The 16,986-nt window shown below is 35.9% G+C and overlaps 1 protein-coding gene across 1 annotated transcript; it reads left to right on the top strand.

Moving 5' to 3' along the window:
* Positions 1-1,144: 1,144 nt before the first annotated feature.
* On the top strand, positions 1,145-3,475 carry LOC148210988 (protein RGF1 INDUCIBLE TRANSCRIPTION FACTOR 1-like). The gene is made up of 5 exons (XM_088125936.1): positions 1,145-1,267; positions 1,390-1,590; positions 1,990-2,064; positions 2,149-2,289; positions 3,170-3,475. The coding sequence occupies exons 1-5, from the start codon at positions 1,265-1,267 to the stop codon at positions 3,407-3,409; spliced, it is 660 nt and encodes a 219-aa protein (XP_087982062.1). The 5' UTR covers positions 1,145-1,264; the 3' UTR covers positions 3,410-3,475.
* Positions 3,476-16,986: the final 13,511 nt, after the last annotated feature.

Here is a 16,986-nt window from a genome sequence, read left to right as displayed (position 1 = left end):
CTCAAGGATTCATCCAACCCAACCCAAACCCTGGGTTCATCGAGTTTTTTTAACACCCCTGAAATTTCGTAATTAGATCCAGAGTTTTCAAACTTAGCTTTAAAAAAGTACCATTGCACCCGTTCAATTTCATGAATTTAAAAGTATAAAGCAAAATTCACTAAAAAAATGAAAAAATGAAAAAGAAAATTCCCATTATAATTGAGAAGATTGTTACAATAATTTCGTGTTCATATAGAAGAGAGCCAAAGAAAAGATGTGAAAAATTATTGAAGATAGCCGCCTTTGATGCATTTAACGAATTACAACAATGGCAGACGGTAGGAAGAATTGAAGCAATTGCAATTGAAAATGGTGTGGTCACCGTTTTGTGAATAATTTTATTTTAGAAAAAGAGAGGGAAAAAAGTAGAAATATTGGATTAATTTCTATTCTGCTTCGCCTCGTGATTCGTATTTAATGGATCCATCCACTATAAACTTTCTTTATAGAGTGAAAATTTGAATTTCTAGGAGTGAGAATAGAAGTTTGGTGGTTTAAATGAAGGGATAAACTAAAAAAAAAAGAAAATGAAAATTCCCCTATCATTGACCTTTCCCGAATACATTTTATCGAACATTCGTTAATATATTGAACAAAAAATTAACGTGACATAATCTAGAATAAATAACGTGTTAATTAATTTGGTTGCTTCTCAATGGCAATTGGAGTTTAAATCTCCAATTCTACTCTAAAAAGGCTTCTTTCCTCCATTATCACTCAAGAGAGTTTGCTTCTCAATTTTCTATCCGATTGCATTAATCCCCGTTAAAAATGATAGCTTCCTTCTCATCCATCTTTCTTCTCACTTAAATGCAAGTCAAGACAAGCTTCCACGTTATTTGTTACTCTATTTCAGATTATACCACATCAATACCTTCCGTCTAAAATATTAACGGTTGTTTGCTCAAAAATAGTATTTTCGAAACATTTACAGAAGATTAAGGATGGTACGAAAGCTTTTCAAAATATAGAGGTATTTCGGGAGTATTTTTTATTTTTCATTTTTTTGGTAATCTAGCCATAGAAATGAATATGAGGCCCGCTAAAGTTGTTAAATTTTTTTATCAGTGTTAGAGCATCTCTGCGAGTACTGCTTCCAATGAGTACTTTTTGTGCACATATACCAAATCATGCATCAATAAAAGCCCTTCTACTTGTGATCTTAAACTCTGAGTCTCAGTTCCCACACAAACTCACAGGCCACAGCGACAGTACATTAAAAATGGTCTCTCTCTTCTGATTCTCTCTGATCTCGCTTCTGTTTAGTCTCTACTCTGGTAAAGTTGAAGGCTTGAAGTAGCTAGTGATGTTATTGTTAAGTGATTATATTGTTGTGTGTGTTTACAGTCTTTACAGGCAGTGAGGGAAGAGAAATCAGTTCCAGAATGGGTTGGCATCCTCCTGGGAGAGAAATTCTTCACCCCATGCTCCCTTCACCACTCTTCACCTACTGCTAAGAAGAATGACAAGACTTTCTTCTGCTTGTCCTGTCGCGCCGCCATTTGCTTCTCTTGCTTCTCTCAACACCGCTCTCATTCTCTTCTTCAGGTAATCTTCCAGAGTCCCTTGTTGAGTTTTGTGATAATCTTTGAGCCTACTAGGTGAAGGGAGAGAGTCTCTGTCTCCCTAACTTATCAGAGTGATTCACTGTTAATGAGAGGAATAAGTGTGTGATATAATTCAAATCCTCGTAATAATGGTATTTCCTTCCCAATTTATTAAAATAGTCACTTGGTGGATTCGTTGGATTTGTAAGGTAGGCAAACAAAGTCCTATATTGATGAGGGAATGAAATGATTCATGGTATATAGACGAGGACAATTATCTTCGTTGGTACGAGACATTTTAGATGAGACTAAAAACAAAATCACGAGGGTTATGTCCAAAGCGAACAATATCATACTATTGTGGAGATACTTAAACTTTTGTATCTTGGAATGTGGGCAGATCAGAAGATACGTTTACCATGAGGTGATACGACTAGGAGATGCTGAGAAGTTGCTCAATTGTTCCCTCGTTCAAGTAAGTAATATATCTCGCTCTCTCGTATATATTGATATATTTAAACGACACATATTTGAAGACTAAGTCATCTGTTTGGAACAGCCCTACACAACAAACAGTGCAAAAGTGGTGTTTCTGAAACATAGGCCGAAGACAAGACCATTCAGAGGATCGGGTAACTTGTGCATCACCTGCTTCCGCACCCTTCAATACCCATATCTCTTCTGCTCCCTTTCTTGCAAGGTTCTTTTTTCCTTAAACTTCAATTAATTCAATATTACATTTTCTTCTTAACCTTAATTAAAACATATCCTAATTTTCTATATTAGAGCTAATTAATTAGCCTGCATTTCATAACTACTAAGGTGCTGAATTATTAATTCAATACTACAAAATATTTGGTTATACAAGTTCGTATTTAGTGTAACAATAATATTTTCCTACCCGCGGGTCATGTCAATAATTTTGTAAAAGTTAATAGATGAACGAGTGTGTATAAAATTAGAAGAGTTTCATAAGCATGGATTGTTATGTGGAGAGCATTGTAAAATTTTATAATTTAGGATAAAATAAATTTGCATACAATTATAAAGTTTGCTTTAAATCTGATTTGCACAAGCTATATTCTTGAGCTAAATTAATATATTTGAATTTGTTTGGATTCCAAGAATATGAACTAACTCAGTTTCAACAATAAATTTAACAAAATAAAATAAATGAGTAGGAAAAAAGAAATCACACACTAATTTATAGTAAGTTAAGCGTTCCCAATAATAGTTTGGGTGGTTTGAAATTGTAAGGAATATCTTTGACGTCTTGAATTCAAATCACATAGAAGTACAACTCCACTAAACAATGACGACTTGAAAGGCCAAAAAGACGAGGCATTTTGGGTGAAACAAAAATAAATAGAATAGAATTATATTAGACGGTGAGGGTGGAAATTTGAATATATTACTTTTTATATATAAAGACATATGTAAACTACTTAGTTAATTAGGTATAATTTTAGAAAATTATTTGTAAAAATTGAGATTAGCGACTTCCCTAACAACAACTCCTTGTTAGCAATAATAAAAAATTTTTAGGGGTTAGGATTTAATTACTGTTTCTGTCTCTGTAGATCAATCAGAGAACCACCCCAAACTCCGTTCTCGACCTCTGCGGCTCCAAAACCGGCGGCGCTCCGCCGGTTGCAACATCCACCGCCGCCGCTGCCGCCGCCAAGTTAGTCAAGAAGAAGCCTAGCTGTGTGAGACCGTTAGCGGCGGTTCTGTGTCGGCCGAGATGCTTCCCCGTCGCCGATATCGCCACCGCCGTGAACCGCCGGAAGGGCGTTCCTCAAAGATCACCTTTATCCTGATTTTCCTACACTATGATAATTAATTATTTGATGATGAGATGTAATTAATTAGTTCTATTATTTTCTTAACACGAATTTCGTTTTATATATTGTAATTATATCGAAAACAAAAAATTATATATCATATATCATATATGTAGTTTAGATCATATATCTGATGATGGGATAATTTTATTTTATTTTTAGAATACGGGATAAATTATATCACATATATAGTTTGATTAAAATATTTTACTTGAAAAATTTCTATCTAAGGGTAGATTTTAGGGATAATGGCATATATAAATAATTTAGTCTAAATAATAACAAATCCTAAGTGTTCTAAAAAAAATCCTAGGCTGCAATTTGTGAATACAATACACAGTTATGTCTTTTCATGATAAATGTCGTGGTATAAAATGTCATTTTTGTAAAATTTTATTTCTTGTACTATAAATATAAATATGACAATAAAATTTATTATCCATTACAATTTTACTATATTATATTCTAGGAATATGAGCATAATTGAGTCCTTTCTAACGATTATAGATAGTAGATTCGATTTCTCACTCTCATATTTGTGATGTGATATGTTTTGAAAAACTAAAGATTTTATTCTTGATTCAATTTTCTTCGTTAACTTCTTATTTTAGTCCTTTTTCATGAGAAGTTATCAATTTGAGAGCTACATAACACCTTGGTGTAATACGGTTATGTTCAAGTTATATGTCACAATATGCACGCAATTGTGAAACCAACACTTTTTATAAGGATGGAAAAGAGTCTACATTTTTTTTATATATAAATTTAATTATAAAAATAAAAGGGGTAAATGATGCAAATCCAACCATTGATTCAATGTACTCAAGGGAGCAATTACAAGAAGTAAACCAAAGAAAGATTCAAGAGGTTTTCATATTACATCTTTAAAGGCTAGCTAATAAAAGAACTATCTCAATTACGCATGAGAATTCCCCTATTCAAGGTGAACCCCCACAACAATAACAAGAATAACTCCAATAACAAGATGATGAACCAACCCCAAGAAAGCTAAACAAATTTATGCTTGGTAAGATGATCAATGATCAAGAATAAAGTTGAACTTGTTCCTATATTCAAGATTTCAAACTCTCCACAACCTAATTGATTAAACTAGATTGAAAGTTCTAAACATGCATTCTAAACACAATACAAAGAAAGCTTAAAGCTTGAGGGAGATTAAATTTAATATGAAATTTTCATTAATCAAATGTTGTTCTTGAAAATCAATTGTACATTTCTATTTATAGTAATTGAAAAGACACAACCCTTGAAAAATACATAATAAATTAAATATGTGGTTGAATCTGGATTTTTAGATTCATGAAGTTTCTTGGAGGACAAGATGTCTTTTCAAGCTTGAAGGGATGCAACTCTCCACCAAGTGTGAACACCTTAGCTTGGAAGTGACCATTCAACCCTTCTTGTAGTCTTTTAGCTCTAGCTCTTGTGATTGGACCTTGTGGCATAATGATTGGGTCATGATTGGGTTGACTTTGAACACAAGCTTCATTTGAGCTGATTTGAGCTTACTCCTCTTGTAGGCTTTCCTCGTGCACTCCGTGATCACTCATTTCTATATCACTAGCTAATACATATAAGGATACAGATTTTTGAAGCCAAAATTCTTTACAATGTTACTTCAATGAGTCAAGAAGAGAATGGAGTAAAGATGACACAGGAAAAGTTGTCTATTTTGAGAGATGACACGTGAGAACAAAAATGTGGGCAGAATTATGAACAGGTGTCTTGGCAGATTGCACCTCTTGGGAGTTTGTGAAGTCAAAACTTGTCAAACCTCATCTAAATGTGAAGCGCCTCCTACATGTGATTTCCAAGACAATTTAAAGTCATTCTACGTTTTCAAACCTAGTTAAAGGCTTGTAATCACCTTGTTATGACAGATTTAACATAATGAAATCAATAACTTTTGTGCCTTAACACATTTGGTGTTGTCTCTTTCAAATCTTACTTTAGGTTTGATGTTAAACTGATTCATTGGATTAGTTTCGATCAAGCTAATTCTAGAGTGAATCGTCTTAGGATCTAGTGGTGACCATCATAGATTCTAAGTGTGATATAAGAGTGATTCATCTTCTAATCTTACTCTTGGTTGGAATCATTCGGTAAGTTAGTCACTTTTGTAAATGTTTGCTAGGATCCTAGAAGGACCACTAGCTTTGTAAACCCAAGCAACCTTGACGCTTATCATTTGGTATCAGAGTATTGGTCGACATCCTTTGGCCGGCTATTGAGGTGAAATATCTTTACTTTGTGTAATTTTATTTTCTGTCATTTTCTTTTTTGAAAGATATATATATATTTTTTTTACAAAGTGTAACAAGGCATACTACAACTTGCCTTAAAATTCTTGTATTTTGCTCTTGGATCATAAAAAAAAAAACATAAGCAAAAGAGGAAAAAAAGAACAGTAGCAAAAGAAAAAAAATCAGTAGCAAAAAAAAAAAGAGAGAGAGAGAGAAAGAGTATTCAAAGATTTGAGACACATGAAAAGTTTTCATCATTATTAGTGTTTTGTTCAATTCTCGAGGTTTTGATTCTAAGATTGAGCCACTCTAGTCTTAGTCTGTGAGAGTTAATCCTTTTATTGGTTACATCAAGCGTTAAGCAAGATTGCACCAAATTTTAAGTCAACCCTTACATCTTTGACCTAGTACCCAAAGTCTATCCTTGAGTGATAAACACGAGTGTCCTTGAGTGAAATCTTGGTGAGAAGAGTGTAAGGTTCTTGTTATTACTATTATTATTATTATTATTTAACAAAATGGCACAAGATGGAGTACCACAAGTACCGCAAAATTCTAATACGGCTATTCTTCAAGCAATTCAAGGTATGATGGAAATGATGATGGAAGATAGGCAAGAAAGGAGGCGCAACAACAAAGAGAAGAACGGGCCTTACCAGAAGATGATATATTTGACTTTGCTAAACAAGAAAGACAAGTTGGAGGAAGGAGAAATGTGAGAGGAAGAGGATGAAATAACTTTGTCAACGTTATGCAACTTAGAAGATTGGAAAGATTAAATGAAAATAGAGATGGCGGAGTTAAACTCAAAATTCCACCCTTTAGTGGAACGGCGGACCCGGATGCTTACTTGCAATGGGAAAGGAAGATAGAACATGTGTTTGATTGCTATACATATAGTGAGAATATGAAGATGAGACTCGCCATTACTGAATTCACCAATCATGTCGGTGAATGGTATCAAAATCTCAAATTAGAAAGAAGAAGGAAGGAGGAGGATCCAATAGACACTTGGGAAGAACTCAAAGAAGCCATGAGAAGGAGGTACGTTCCAAAACACTATGAAATAGACTTGAAAACTAAACTGCAAGCTTTAAGGCAGGAAATGAAAAGTGTTGCTGAATATTATCAAGAGATGGAGACCTTAATGCTAAAAACACAAATCCGAGAAGAAGAGGAAGACACCATGTCTAGATTCTTTGGAGGTTGAATCGGGAAATTGCTCATGTTGTTGATTGAAATCCACCACCTTACCTAGAAGATATGTACCATTATGCTGTCAAAATTGAAGATCAATTGAGGGAAGAAAATGAGTATTCAAAAAAGTACACATCTAAAACTAACACATATTCCAATTCTAATGATTGGAACAAGGCTGGTTTTGTGAATAGGAATGAATCAATGCATCCAAAAGGAAAGTTCGGAACTACCAAAAGAGTGGAGGGAGAGAGTTCCAACACTAAAATGAATGAATCTTCAAAGGAGGGAAAAGAAAAGACTAGTTCTATCAAATGTTGGAAGTACAAAGAGTTTGGACACATGAGTAAAGATTGTGTCAATAAAAGAGTAATGGTGATAAGAAATTGCGTAGTTGACTCAGATGATGATTGTGAGGAATATGAAGCACAATTTGAGGAAGAATTTGGAAAACATGATGATGAGTATATTGAAGAAGGTAACTTCATATCCTTGATAACAAGAAGGGTACTTAATGTACAAATCAAGAGGAAGAGAAAGTTGAAGATCAAAGGGAAAACTTGTTTCACACAAGATGAAGGAAACCCGTGTAGCTTGATGATTGATAGTGTGAAGGTGAACAAATGTGGTAAATAGTTTTCTTGTTAAGAGACTTCAACTTGCTACACGTCCACATCCAAAACCATACAAACTTCAATGGTTGACAAACAAATGAGAGCTAAAGGTAAACTCTCAAGCTCTTATTCCTTTTACCTTGGTAAGATACAAAGATTAAATCCTCTGTGATGTTGTCCCTATGCATGCGGGGATATACAGTTGGCCGACCTTGGCAAAATGATAGAGAAGTCACATATGATGGATTGTTGAACAAGTATAGTTTTACTTTGAACGGAAAGAAATTTACTTTACTTCCGTTGTCTCCATTTCTAGAGATTACACATAGTAGATTCAATTTCTCACTTTCATATTTGTTATGTTTCGAAAAAATAGAGATTTTATTCTTGATCCAATTTTCTTTATTAACTTCTTATTTGAGTCCTTTTTCATGAGAAGTTATCCAGTTGAGAGCTACATATCACCTTGGTGTAATACGGTTATGTTCAATTTATATGTCACAGTATGCACGCAATTGCGAAACCCGCGAAACCAACACTTTTTATAAGGATGGAAAATAGTTTACATTTTATTTTTTTTATGTATATAAATTTTTAATTATAGAAATAAAAAGGGTAAATTAGAGGAAAATGTTAATTTAAATCTGTTTTTTACCCAAAGCAGACTAAGTGGAGCAATTACCTTCCCCTTTTATTCTTCACCCCACTCCTCCTCTAGCCACATATTTTAAAAGCTAAATTAATATTATTTTCTTAAAAGTTAAATACTCAATAATTAAATTCATGAGTGTCAAAACGAGCATAGTTTAGTGGTAATTAACATAAATTTTATATCACTTAAATCTTAAAAAAAATTATAAATAGTATTATGTGCGAAATTTGAGATTTTTTTTACATGTGTGGAGTGGGGAGATTCGAACTCACAACTTTTTTGTCGGAGATAAATGTGCTAAAGAGTATGGAGGTTTGAGTCATCTTCAAGGCATAATTTGAGGATGTCCTTAACCAATTGAGCTATGTTCAGGTTGGCTAGGAGGTTGTTGATATCTTGATTACTTTAAGTGTTATAATTAAGTTAATATATTTCATCAAACTACTCGTGGTCGAATCCAAGAATATACTATTAAATTTCAATTTTCACCCGTTTATAGATCAACTTTTTATCTAAAGATTAAGTTATCATATAACTAAAAAAACAATTCTATTTTTTTAAAATTTATTTTCTATAAAAAGGGTATGGGACAATTATAAAATACTTGAAATGGTCGCATGCCTAGAACCATGAATAGGGATCCGTCAAACACAAAAATAATTTTGATCACATTTAATCGCATATAATGCAACAGCCTCATAAAATTATAAACTATAGGTATATGCCACGATGACCAACAATAATCGGTACATACTTTTGTTTTTAGGTCAGGAGTTTCAAATCTTTATATCCCAGTTTGTTGTACTAAAAAACTATTGGTATATCACTATATACTATTATATTTATATTCTTTGCAGCCAAATTATCTTTGATAATTATATATATATATAAAATTTAAGGGTATTGGAACATCTCTCGTTAATTCAGTTTTAAATGTTGATTTGTAACTTTAGAAGGAAAATAACTTAGAATTTACTATCTTTTCGTTTATTTTTTTTCTTCCTTTTCATCTCAGATATGATCTGTAATATATAATTGTTCCTGTACATTTTTCAATGAGAGAAAAAAGACAATTTTTTATCGTTTAATTTTGTTATGGTATCAGACCAATAAAAAAAAAAAGAGAGAGAGAAAAAGGGCTTTGATTTCCATATTATAATGATAGCAACCACACATGTAAATGTATATTTTTGTAATTTAGTCATCATTTTAGTTCTTTGAATGTACTACAATTTAACTGTAATTGAATTTCGACACACCTATAAATTAAATATAAAGGGAAAAAGTCAATAAATTATTTGATTTAACATTGATGTACGTATTATATAATAGGCATAATTCATTCTACTTTGTCAAATCTACTTAGTGACATAACTCAAAATTTTAAAGCGCGCTGCGAATATTGACGGAGCCTCGATTGGATGACTTTTCTCTCTTCAAATTACTTCTTCCAATAATTTTGGAAAACAAACTTAATAATTTAGAAAGAAAAATGGTACCTTACAACCACGATTCAAAATGTCGGAAACGTTGAAGTCTCGATTTTACGGAGTCGATGTCGACAGATATTTCGAAAAAAATAATGGAAATTGATGGAAATTTTTTGAATTAACAAATAAAATTTCAATCGTAGTTTGATTAATCTATAATTGATCACCTTTAATCATTAAATGTAAGAATATGGTCATTTTACTTGACGTCCATGGAAATATCCTAAAAAGATTTTTTTATTTAATGGAGATGGATGAAAATTATTTGAATATGTAAAGTAAATTTTAATTATAAAATTTTGACTATTTTTTTAGAGTATTTTATAATAAGATTTATTTGAAAATGAGATAATTAACGACTTGCTTTCCAAACATATTTCTAAATTCTAATTAACACGTTTTTACTTTTTACCTATTTCTATTTTCAAAACTGAATTTATACATTTTTCAAACACATTTTCAAATTAATCATCAATCCAAATTTTCCAATCAAATCTAAACAACTTCCAAACACATCTCTAATTAACCAAAATTATTCTTACTTTTTCTTTTTTTACTTTTTACATACTTTCCTTTTCAAAATTGAATTTACACATTTTTCAAACACATTTTCAAATCAATCATCAATCCAACTTTCCAATCAAATTTACACAATTTCCAAACACACTCTAATTCACTCATATTACTCATTTGAGCAACAACCTTAAAAAATTTCAGTCTAGGATGACCTAGGAGAATTATTGTAAGTTATATCAAAGTTATCAAAATAGTGCACTAGATCCTCCTAGGTCATCTTTTTGGTATTAATTAAGTTACCTATTCTACCACTATTTGTATATAATAATATTTTATATTTTAAAACTTCTAAGATTATTTCAATCTTTATATATGTCAATATTTCACATATATTGTTCAATTGTATAACTAAGGACTAAATTGGATTAGAAATTATAAATAAAACAAATTCTGAATCTTATTAGTTATACAGTATTAAAATGTGAATGTTGCATTGAACAGACTAAGATTACAATCATCGAAGTTGTGAGAAATTATAGACTGTAGTGATATAGTAGGAAGAAGACGAAAATAAAATAACCCTAAAAATAAAATAAAAAATAAAAAAACGACATGTTGACATTTCATCGACATTTGAGTCGACGATATGAGGAAAATCAACTTCCCCCTCCCGTGTCGATGTCGAGCATGCCGACATGTCGACGTGTCGCTCGACTTTTTGAACTATGCTTACGATATTAAAAATAGTCATTTTATAATATAAAATATAAAACGTCTATAAAGTTTCCATATTTGTTTATCGAGATTGACAATCTTAAATCTTTAGTACCATTTTGAATGTGCAACCAAAATGGTTAGATTCCATTGACTTGCATTTTTCAAAGAAAAACAATTTTTAATATTTGGTTTGAACTTCATTTTGTGGTAACAGGGACTAAGATATAATGTGTTTGGATATAGTTTACCACACTTGTTGAATACGAATCCTGGCTTGTCACGTACGTGTCCTGGTTGAAAAGGAGAGTTGAATTGATGCGCACGTAAAATATGGGAATTAACTCTACAGTATGCAGGTCGGCGGTCAGGGTAGGACCTGCAGAGCCGAGCCGACCTGAGACAAAGTCCGTAACAATGTCTTTTCCGTACCCGACAACGTGCCACGTTTTTAGGGTGTGTCAGAATTCCTGTCGGGCCCGGTTTCTATAAATAGAAACCATTGCCTTAAATGCAAGGTACGCAATCCTAGATAAACTCGGCGAGTTAACTCGGACTAGAACTAACTTGCTCGTCGGAGTGCTAACTTTGTTTTGCAGGTTTCGGGAGTGGTCTGGGAAAGTGTGGGACAGCGGTCAATTACTCATCTTTACGTTATGACCTAGCACTAATCCGAGCTTGACAGTTTCGAGCTCAAACAACACTAACTCTAAAATTCAATATGTCAATATGAGTATAAATCAACTGATTAAGACGTTTATGTTCAACCAAAAAGTCGTGAGTTCGAATATTTATCCCATATGTTAGTAAAAAAAAAAAACTCTAAAACTCAGTACATTTGAATATAATTTTTTTATATACCTCTTAAATTAAAACTATTATATCAAAATTGCCGAATTTTTTTCTTATTAATTTTTGCCCTCTCCTAATTTCTTTGGCGCAAAAAAAGGCGTTACTATTTTTTATTTCTTTTTTTTTATTTTTATCTCTAATGAGTAGAAATAAAATTTTGTCCGATAATCATTTATTGTTTTTAGTTCTTTAAAATTTTAAACTAAGAAACGTAATTTTTTTTATGAAAATTAATTTTTAAATTAAACATTCAAAACTTTATCTTATATTTATTTTTTAATATTTACAATGCATTTTGTTTATGCAAAGAAATGCACAACGTCAAACCTTGGTCAAGATCGAACTCGGTCTTAGCTCCGACTTGGAACACAACAGGAAGACCTACACAAGATGGCAAAATCTCTGACACTCAAGTGAGTAAGTAGCTCGGACTCAATATTAAGTTCGAAGAGAAATTTCAAACCTGATGGTGAAATGAGACCCTCTATTCATAGGTTTAGACTCCGACACGGGTTGCGACAGACAGTTACCTTGGTCGGAGTTAAGGTCAAACCAGTCGAGTTGAGAAGATAGAACCCGAACAGTTTATCCTTGATAAGAGAAATAATGGTAAGTCCTCCACTTCGGAAGGTTCCGAGGTGGATCTGTTTGGAAACTCTAATGGGGATATTCCCATTGACGAACCACTGTCCTCCACATGACACTCTAGTTTTCTTCCTCATACATTGACCCCCTCTCTATCAGGTTCGATATCGACCTGGCAGAAAAGTTACTTTTTAAAAACCCGACCACTGTGGTGACTTCTAAGTTCGTGGTGTAAAATATTACCATTGGGGAACCTCGAAAACGGAACCAACAGCTGTCATGTACTCGAGTGTCTCCAACGTTAGAACTTCCGCATGATCTGGGTTGTTGGTTTTCAGACACGTGTGCAGTGAGATTAAATTTTGGAATACTGTAAATAGCCCCAAGGTTCATATCCATTTTTTACGCTTTTTGAAATCTTGGAATCTAACCTGAGCAGCTCGGAACTTATTATTAGGTCAGTCTCGTTCTCCTACTTTTTTGTTTTTGCACTTTCAGGCACTTTCAGTTTTAAACCATGTCAAGTGCTTCTAGTTTGTCTAGTAGTAGTTCATCCGATAGCGTAAATCGGAGTCGGAGCCTTTCGCCTAAGAAGGCTTACTCCGTAGAGGAATTCGCTAGTAGGTTAGATTCTGAGGTAAAAAAAGAGATAGAGAACTTTAGGTTTTCTAATAACGATGGAGATGACAATGACTCCTCCACCGCGAGCCAGGGTATGGAATTCCCTTCGCAGATGTCGGAGAACTATCTCGACCTTTTACGTAAGAGGTATAACATTCCAGACAACATCGTCCTTAGACTTCCTAAGGAAGGGGAGCGTGCTTGTGACCTCCCAGAAGGGTGTGTAACTTTATACTTGAAGATGTTCGAGTACGGCTTTCGCCTACTTGTTCATCCTCTAGCGCAAGAGTTCCTAGCTCGAACTGGGCTTGCTCTTGCACAGGTGGCCCCAATGGGTGGGTATCGTGTCGCCTTCGAGTTGGTGGCGTTATTTTGGTTAAGGTGTCGTAAGGTAGATGGGTTAGACCTCCTTAGGACCGACCAGCTTTTAGCATGTTTGGAGGCAAAATGCATCTCCAGGAAACCAGGGCGGTATTATTTGTGTGCTAGAAGAGGTGTAAGAGGCATTCTCAAAGGTCCCAGCTCCATGAAGAAATGAGTCGAAAAGTGGTTATATGCCTCCGGAGAATGGTTGCCAAGGACGAGTCCGACCAGCCTTTCTACAACGTTCCCTCTAGGTTTGGGAACTTAGGTAAGAGGTTGAATCTTTTGTTCTTCTGAACGCTGTTCCTCCTCATACTCTAACCCATTGTTTCTTTTTTTTTTTACAGTTGCCATCAGACCTGTTCCTTAGATTTTCTAGTCAACATTCGACATTCTGAAGTTTTATAAGGACAAGTTCAAGATTAGCAAGAAGATCGGTATTCTCTTGACCGACAAGCTGCTTTTAGCCTCCGGACTGCTAGATTACAATTCTCTGCTTGTTCCTCCTAAAGCCAAAAGATCTAACTCGGAGCTTAGTATGTCGTCTTCGGTTCTTCATTTAATTTTTTAAAGCGCTTGATCAATTTTCTTACGTTGTCTTGAATCTTGCAACAATGGTTTGTGGATTTGCTCAAGATGTAAGACGTAAGCGTCCTCGTCAAAGGCAAACATCCAAATCGAGGGCGGCACCAAGCCTTGTCGTAGTCGACCTTCCTGCTAAGGTCGAAGTGGTGGAGGTCCGTCAAGAAACTACCACTCCATAGGGGACGAAGGGCTCGGCGCTTCTCAGGATCAGGAGATCCTTGATGTCTCCCCTCTCAGGGAGGTTCGGAGAAGATCTTCCCCCAAAAAGTTGAAAAAGAAGAAGAGAAATGCGACCTCCTCCGAGGACATGGTGGAAGAGGTTAGAGCCGATGTGCGAGGCAGTTGCTTCGGAGGGCTTGTTGATGATCTAAAATCAAGAATGGATACCACTTCCGACATCGATATGAGGTTCAAGGTCGAGCCTTCTAGTGTGGGAGTAAAAGAGAGGATGTCGGGCTCCTGCTTTGATCACTGTTAGAGGAAGGCTTCCAAATTTGTCAGCTCTCCAGGCTCTGCTATCCAGCTACTGTTGGACTACACTGCTGAAGTAAGACATGCTTTTCCTCAACTGGCCTTAGATATTTCTTCCTTGTTAGGGAATTGTTTAACTTTTTCCTCGTTTGTTCTAAAGCTCACGTTGTTGCCTGCCACGCGACGGTAATGGTGAAAGTCGAGTTGGACAGTCGCAACCTCCTCACTGTGAGAAGCCTCATCGGCTGCGCTCAAGGTGGCTGTTGCTTTAGACGGGGAGCTCAAGAAAGCCCAAGCCGAGATTAAAGCTTGGAAGTCTACTTCCGAGGCCGACAAGGCCGAGCTTAAGAGCGCTCAGCAAGAAGTCGATCCCTATATGGAGGCTCTGAAGGGTGCCCACGCCGTAGCTAAGGGCTAGAAGAAGGAAAAATTTGCTCTTATGAAGCACAATGACCAGCTCAAACGCAATGCTGGAGACCTTTAGGCCAAGGTGTAGAGGCTGAAGACAGAGCTGGATTTTGAAAGGTCTAAGCTCAACAACGGGGTGCTCCTGGAGGAGGTTTTTTGCAAGCACTCAGACTTTGACAGTTTTGCAAAAGACTTTAGCGACACCAATTTCAGGTTTCTGATGAAGAGAGTTAAGGAAATGGCTCCTGAGGTCGACCTCAAACCCATTAAGCTACGTTACGCTGAGAAGTGGGCGTTAGGTCCGAACAAATCTCCTAGCCTCCAAGCCTTAGTGGACCAGTACTTTAAGGACTTGGACTCAAAGGTTGACGTGGAGGAGGGAGAAGCTGACGAAGGCATCTCATCCCAAGAGGTCGACGGGGCGAACCTCCCTACTGCTGGCATAGCTTCTTCCCAAGAGGTTGGGGCCCTAGACTCTCAAGAGCCTGATTTGTTGGCTTCCCAAGGTGAGCTCGGGTCGCACCTTGGAAGCAACTAGTCGACGCCCACTGCCTATTTTTTCTACTTTTCTTTCAATCCCAATTTTGTAATTTTGATGAGTCTCGAGGCTTATACACATCGGCTTTGAATTAAAGATCAATGTAATGAAATGTCTTTATCTTTTTTCCGCACCTCATACCTAGAACCCATTTTGTGTTGGCGAACTGGCTTGAACTCTTACTTTTTAATTCATATTTAGCACGTCCTACCTCGAACTCGTTAGCTCAAGGGTTTAAATTTTCACTTTAGATTAACTTCCCATACATCGTACCTCGAACTCGTAGGTTCCAAGGTTTGAATTTTCACTTGTGGCTAAGTTCCAGTACATCGCACCTCAAACTCGTAAGTTTCAAGGTTTGAATTTTCTGAAGCGCTTTGATTAGTGTTTTCGCACTTTACGCTGTGTGGGAATGCCTGGCCCTAATTTAATTTCACGTCGAACTCGTAATTTCAGGAGAGATGAAATTAAATAGTGCATAAATGTTTTATTAGTGCTAATCGTTGAAAATTTTACAATTCCAAACAATTTTGAACTATTTTGACATTTCAAGGATAGTAGCGTTTTTGGTGTTCTACGTTCCATGGCTGGAAAAGTAGTTTCCCCTCGAGATTCACTAGCATATATGTTCCAGGTTGAACTATGCCCTTAACTTCGAATGGACCTTCCCAACTTGGTTCCAATGTGTCTACATGCTTCTGCACTTGATGCAAGAAAAGGAAGGTAGGGAGGAACTCCCTGAAGTCCTTTGGTCATACCGAACTACTCCACATGAGTCGACGAACGAAACAACCTTTTCCATGGCCTTTGGTTCCGAGACCGTGGTGCCGGTAGAGATTTACATGTCTACAGAAAAGGATAAGTACTATGAGCAGGCAAGGAACGAGATCGAGCTGCTTCTAAACCTCGATCTCCTTGATGACGAAAGAGAATCGGTCCAACTCTGCCTAACGGAGTATCAAAACCGTATGGCCAGACAGTACAATGCCAGAGTCTAACCTCGGAGTTTCCAGGTCGGGCATCTAGTCCCACATGATGACCTTGTTAATAGCCTCCACCTATCCATTGGCTTTAAGGTGAGCAGGGGACGAGTTGAGATGACTGATTCCAAGCTTCTTGCAAAAATCCTTGAACTTTGCATTATCAAATTGTTTTTCATTGTCTGTCACAATGGTGTTCGGAATACCAAAGCAGCAGACAATGTTAGCCTAAATGAACGACGTGACCTTGGCTTTTGTAATGGTAAATAGCGCCTCGGCCTCAGCCCATTTGGTGAAATAATCTACGGCGACGACAACGTATTTAGTCTGTCCCTTGCCCAAAGGGAATGGTCCGATCAAGTCTACTCCCCTCTAGGCAAATGGCCAAGGGGCGGAGATCAGAGTAAGTAACTCGGGAGGCTGGTGAATAATGTTCACGAAATGCTGGCAATTGTCACACGTCTTCACAAACTCCTTCGCATCTCGGTCTATTGTAGGCCAATAGTAATCTTGATGGACTACCTTGGTCGATAACGACCTGGCCCCCGAATGGTTGCCGCATATGCCTTCGTGTATTTCCCTTAAAACATAATAGCCCTCTTCTTCCAAAGTGCACTTGAAAAGAGGCAGGGAGAATCCGTGTCGATACATGACTCCATCTTGGAACAGGTACCGAACTGCCTTTCATGACATTTTCTTTGCT

The sequence above is a fragment of the Momordica charantia genome (genome assembly GCF_013281855.1).
Source record: "Momordica charantia cultivar OHB3-1 chromosome 6 unlocalized genomic scaffold, Mcharantia_2.0 BLBB01000006.1, whole genome shotgun sequence".
In the NCBI taxonomy this organism is placed as follows: Eukaryota; Viridiplantae; Streptophyta; class Magnoliopsida; order Cucurbitales; family Cucurbitaceae; genus Momordica; species Momordica charantia.
Note: the sequence above shows the minus strand (reverse complement) of the source record. Positions and strands in the feature narration are given on the sequence as shown.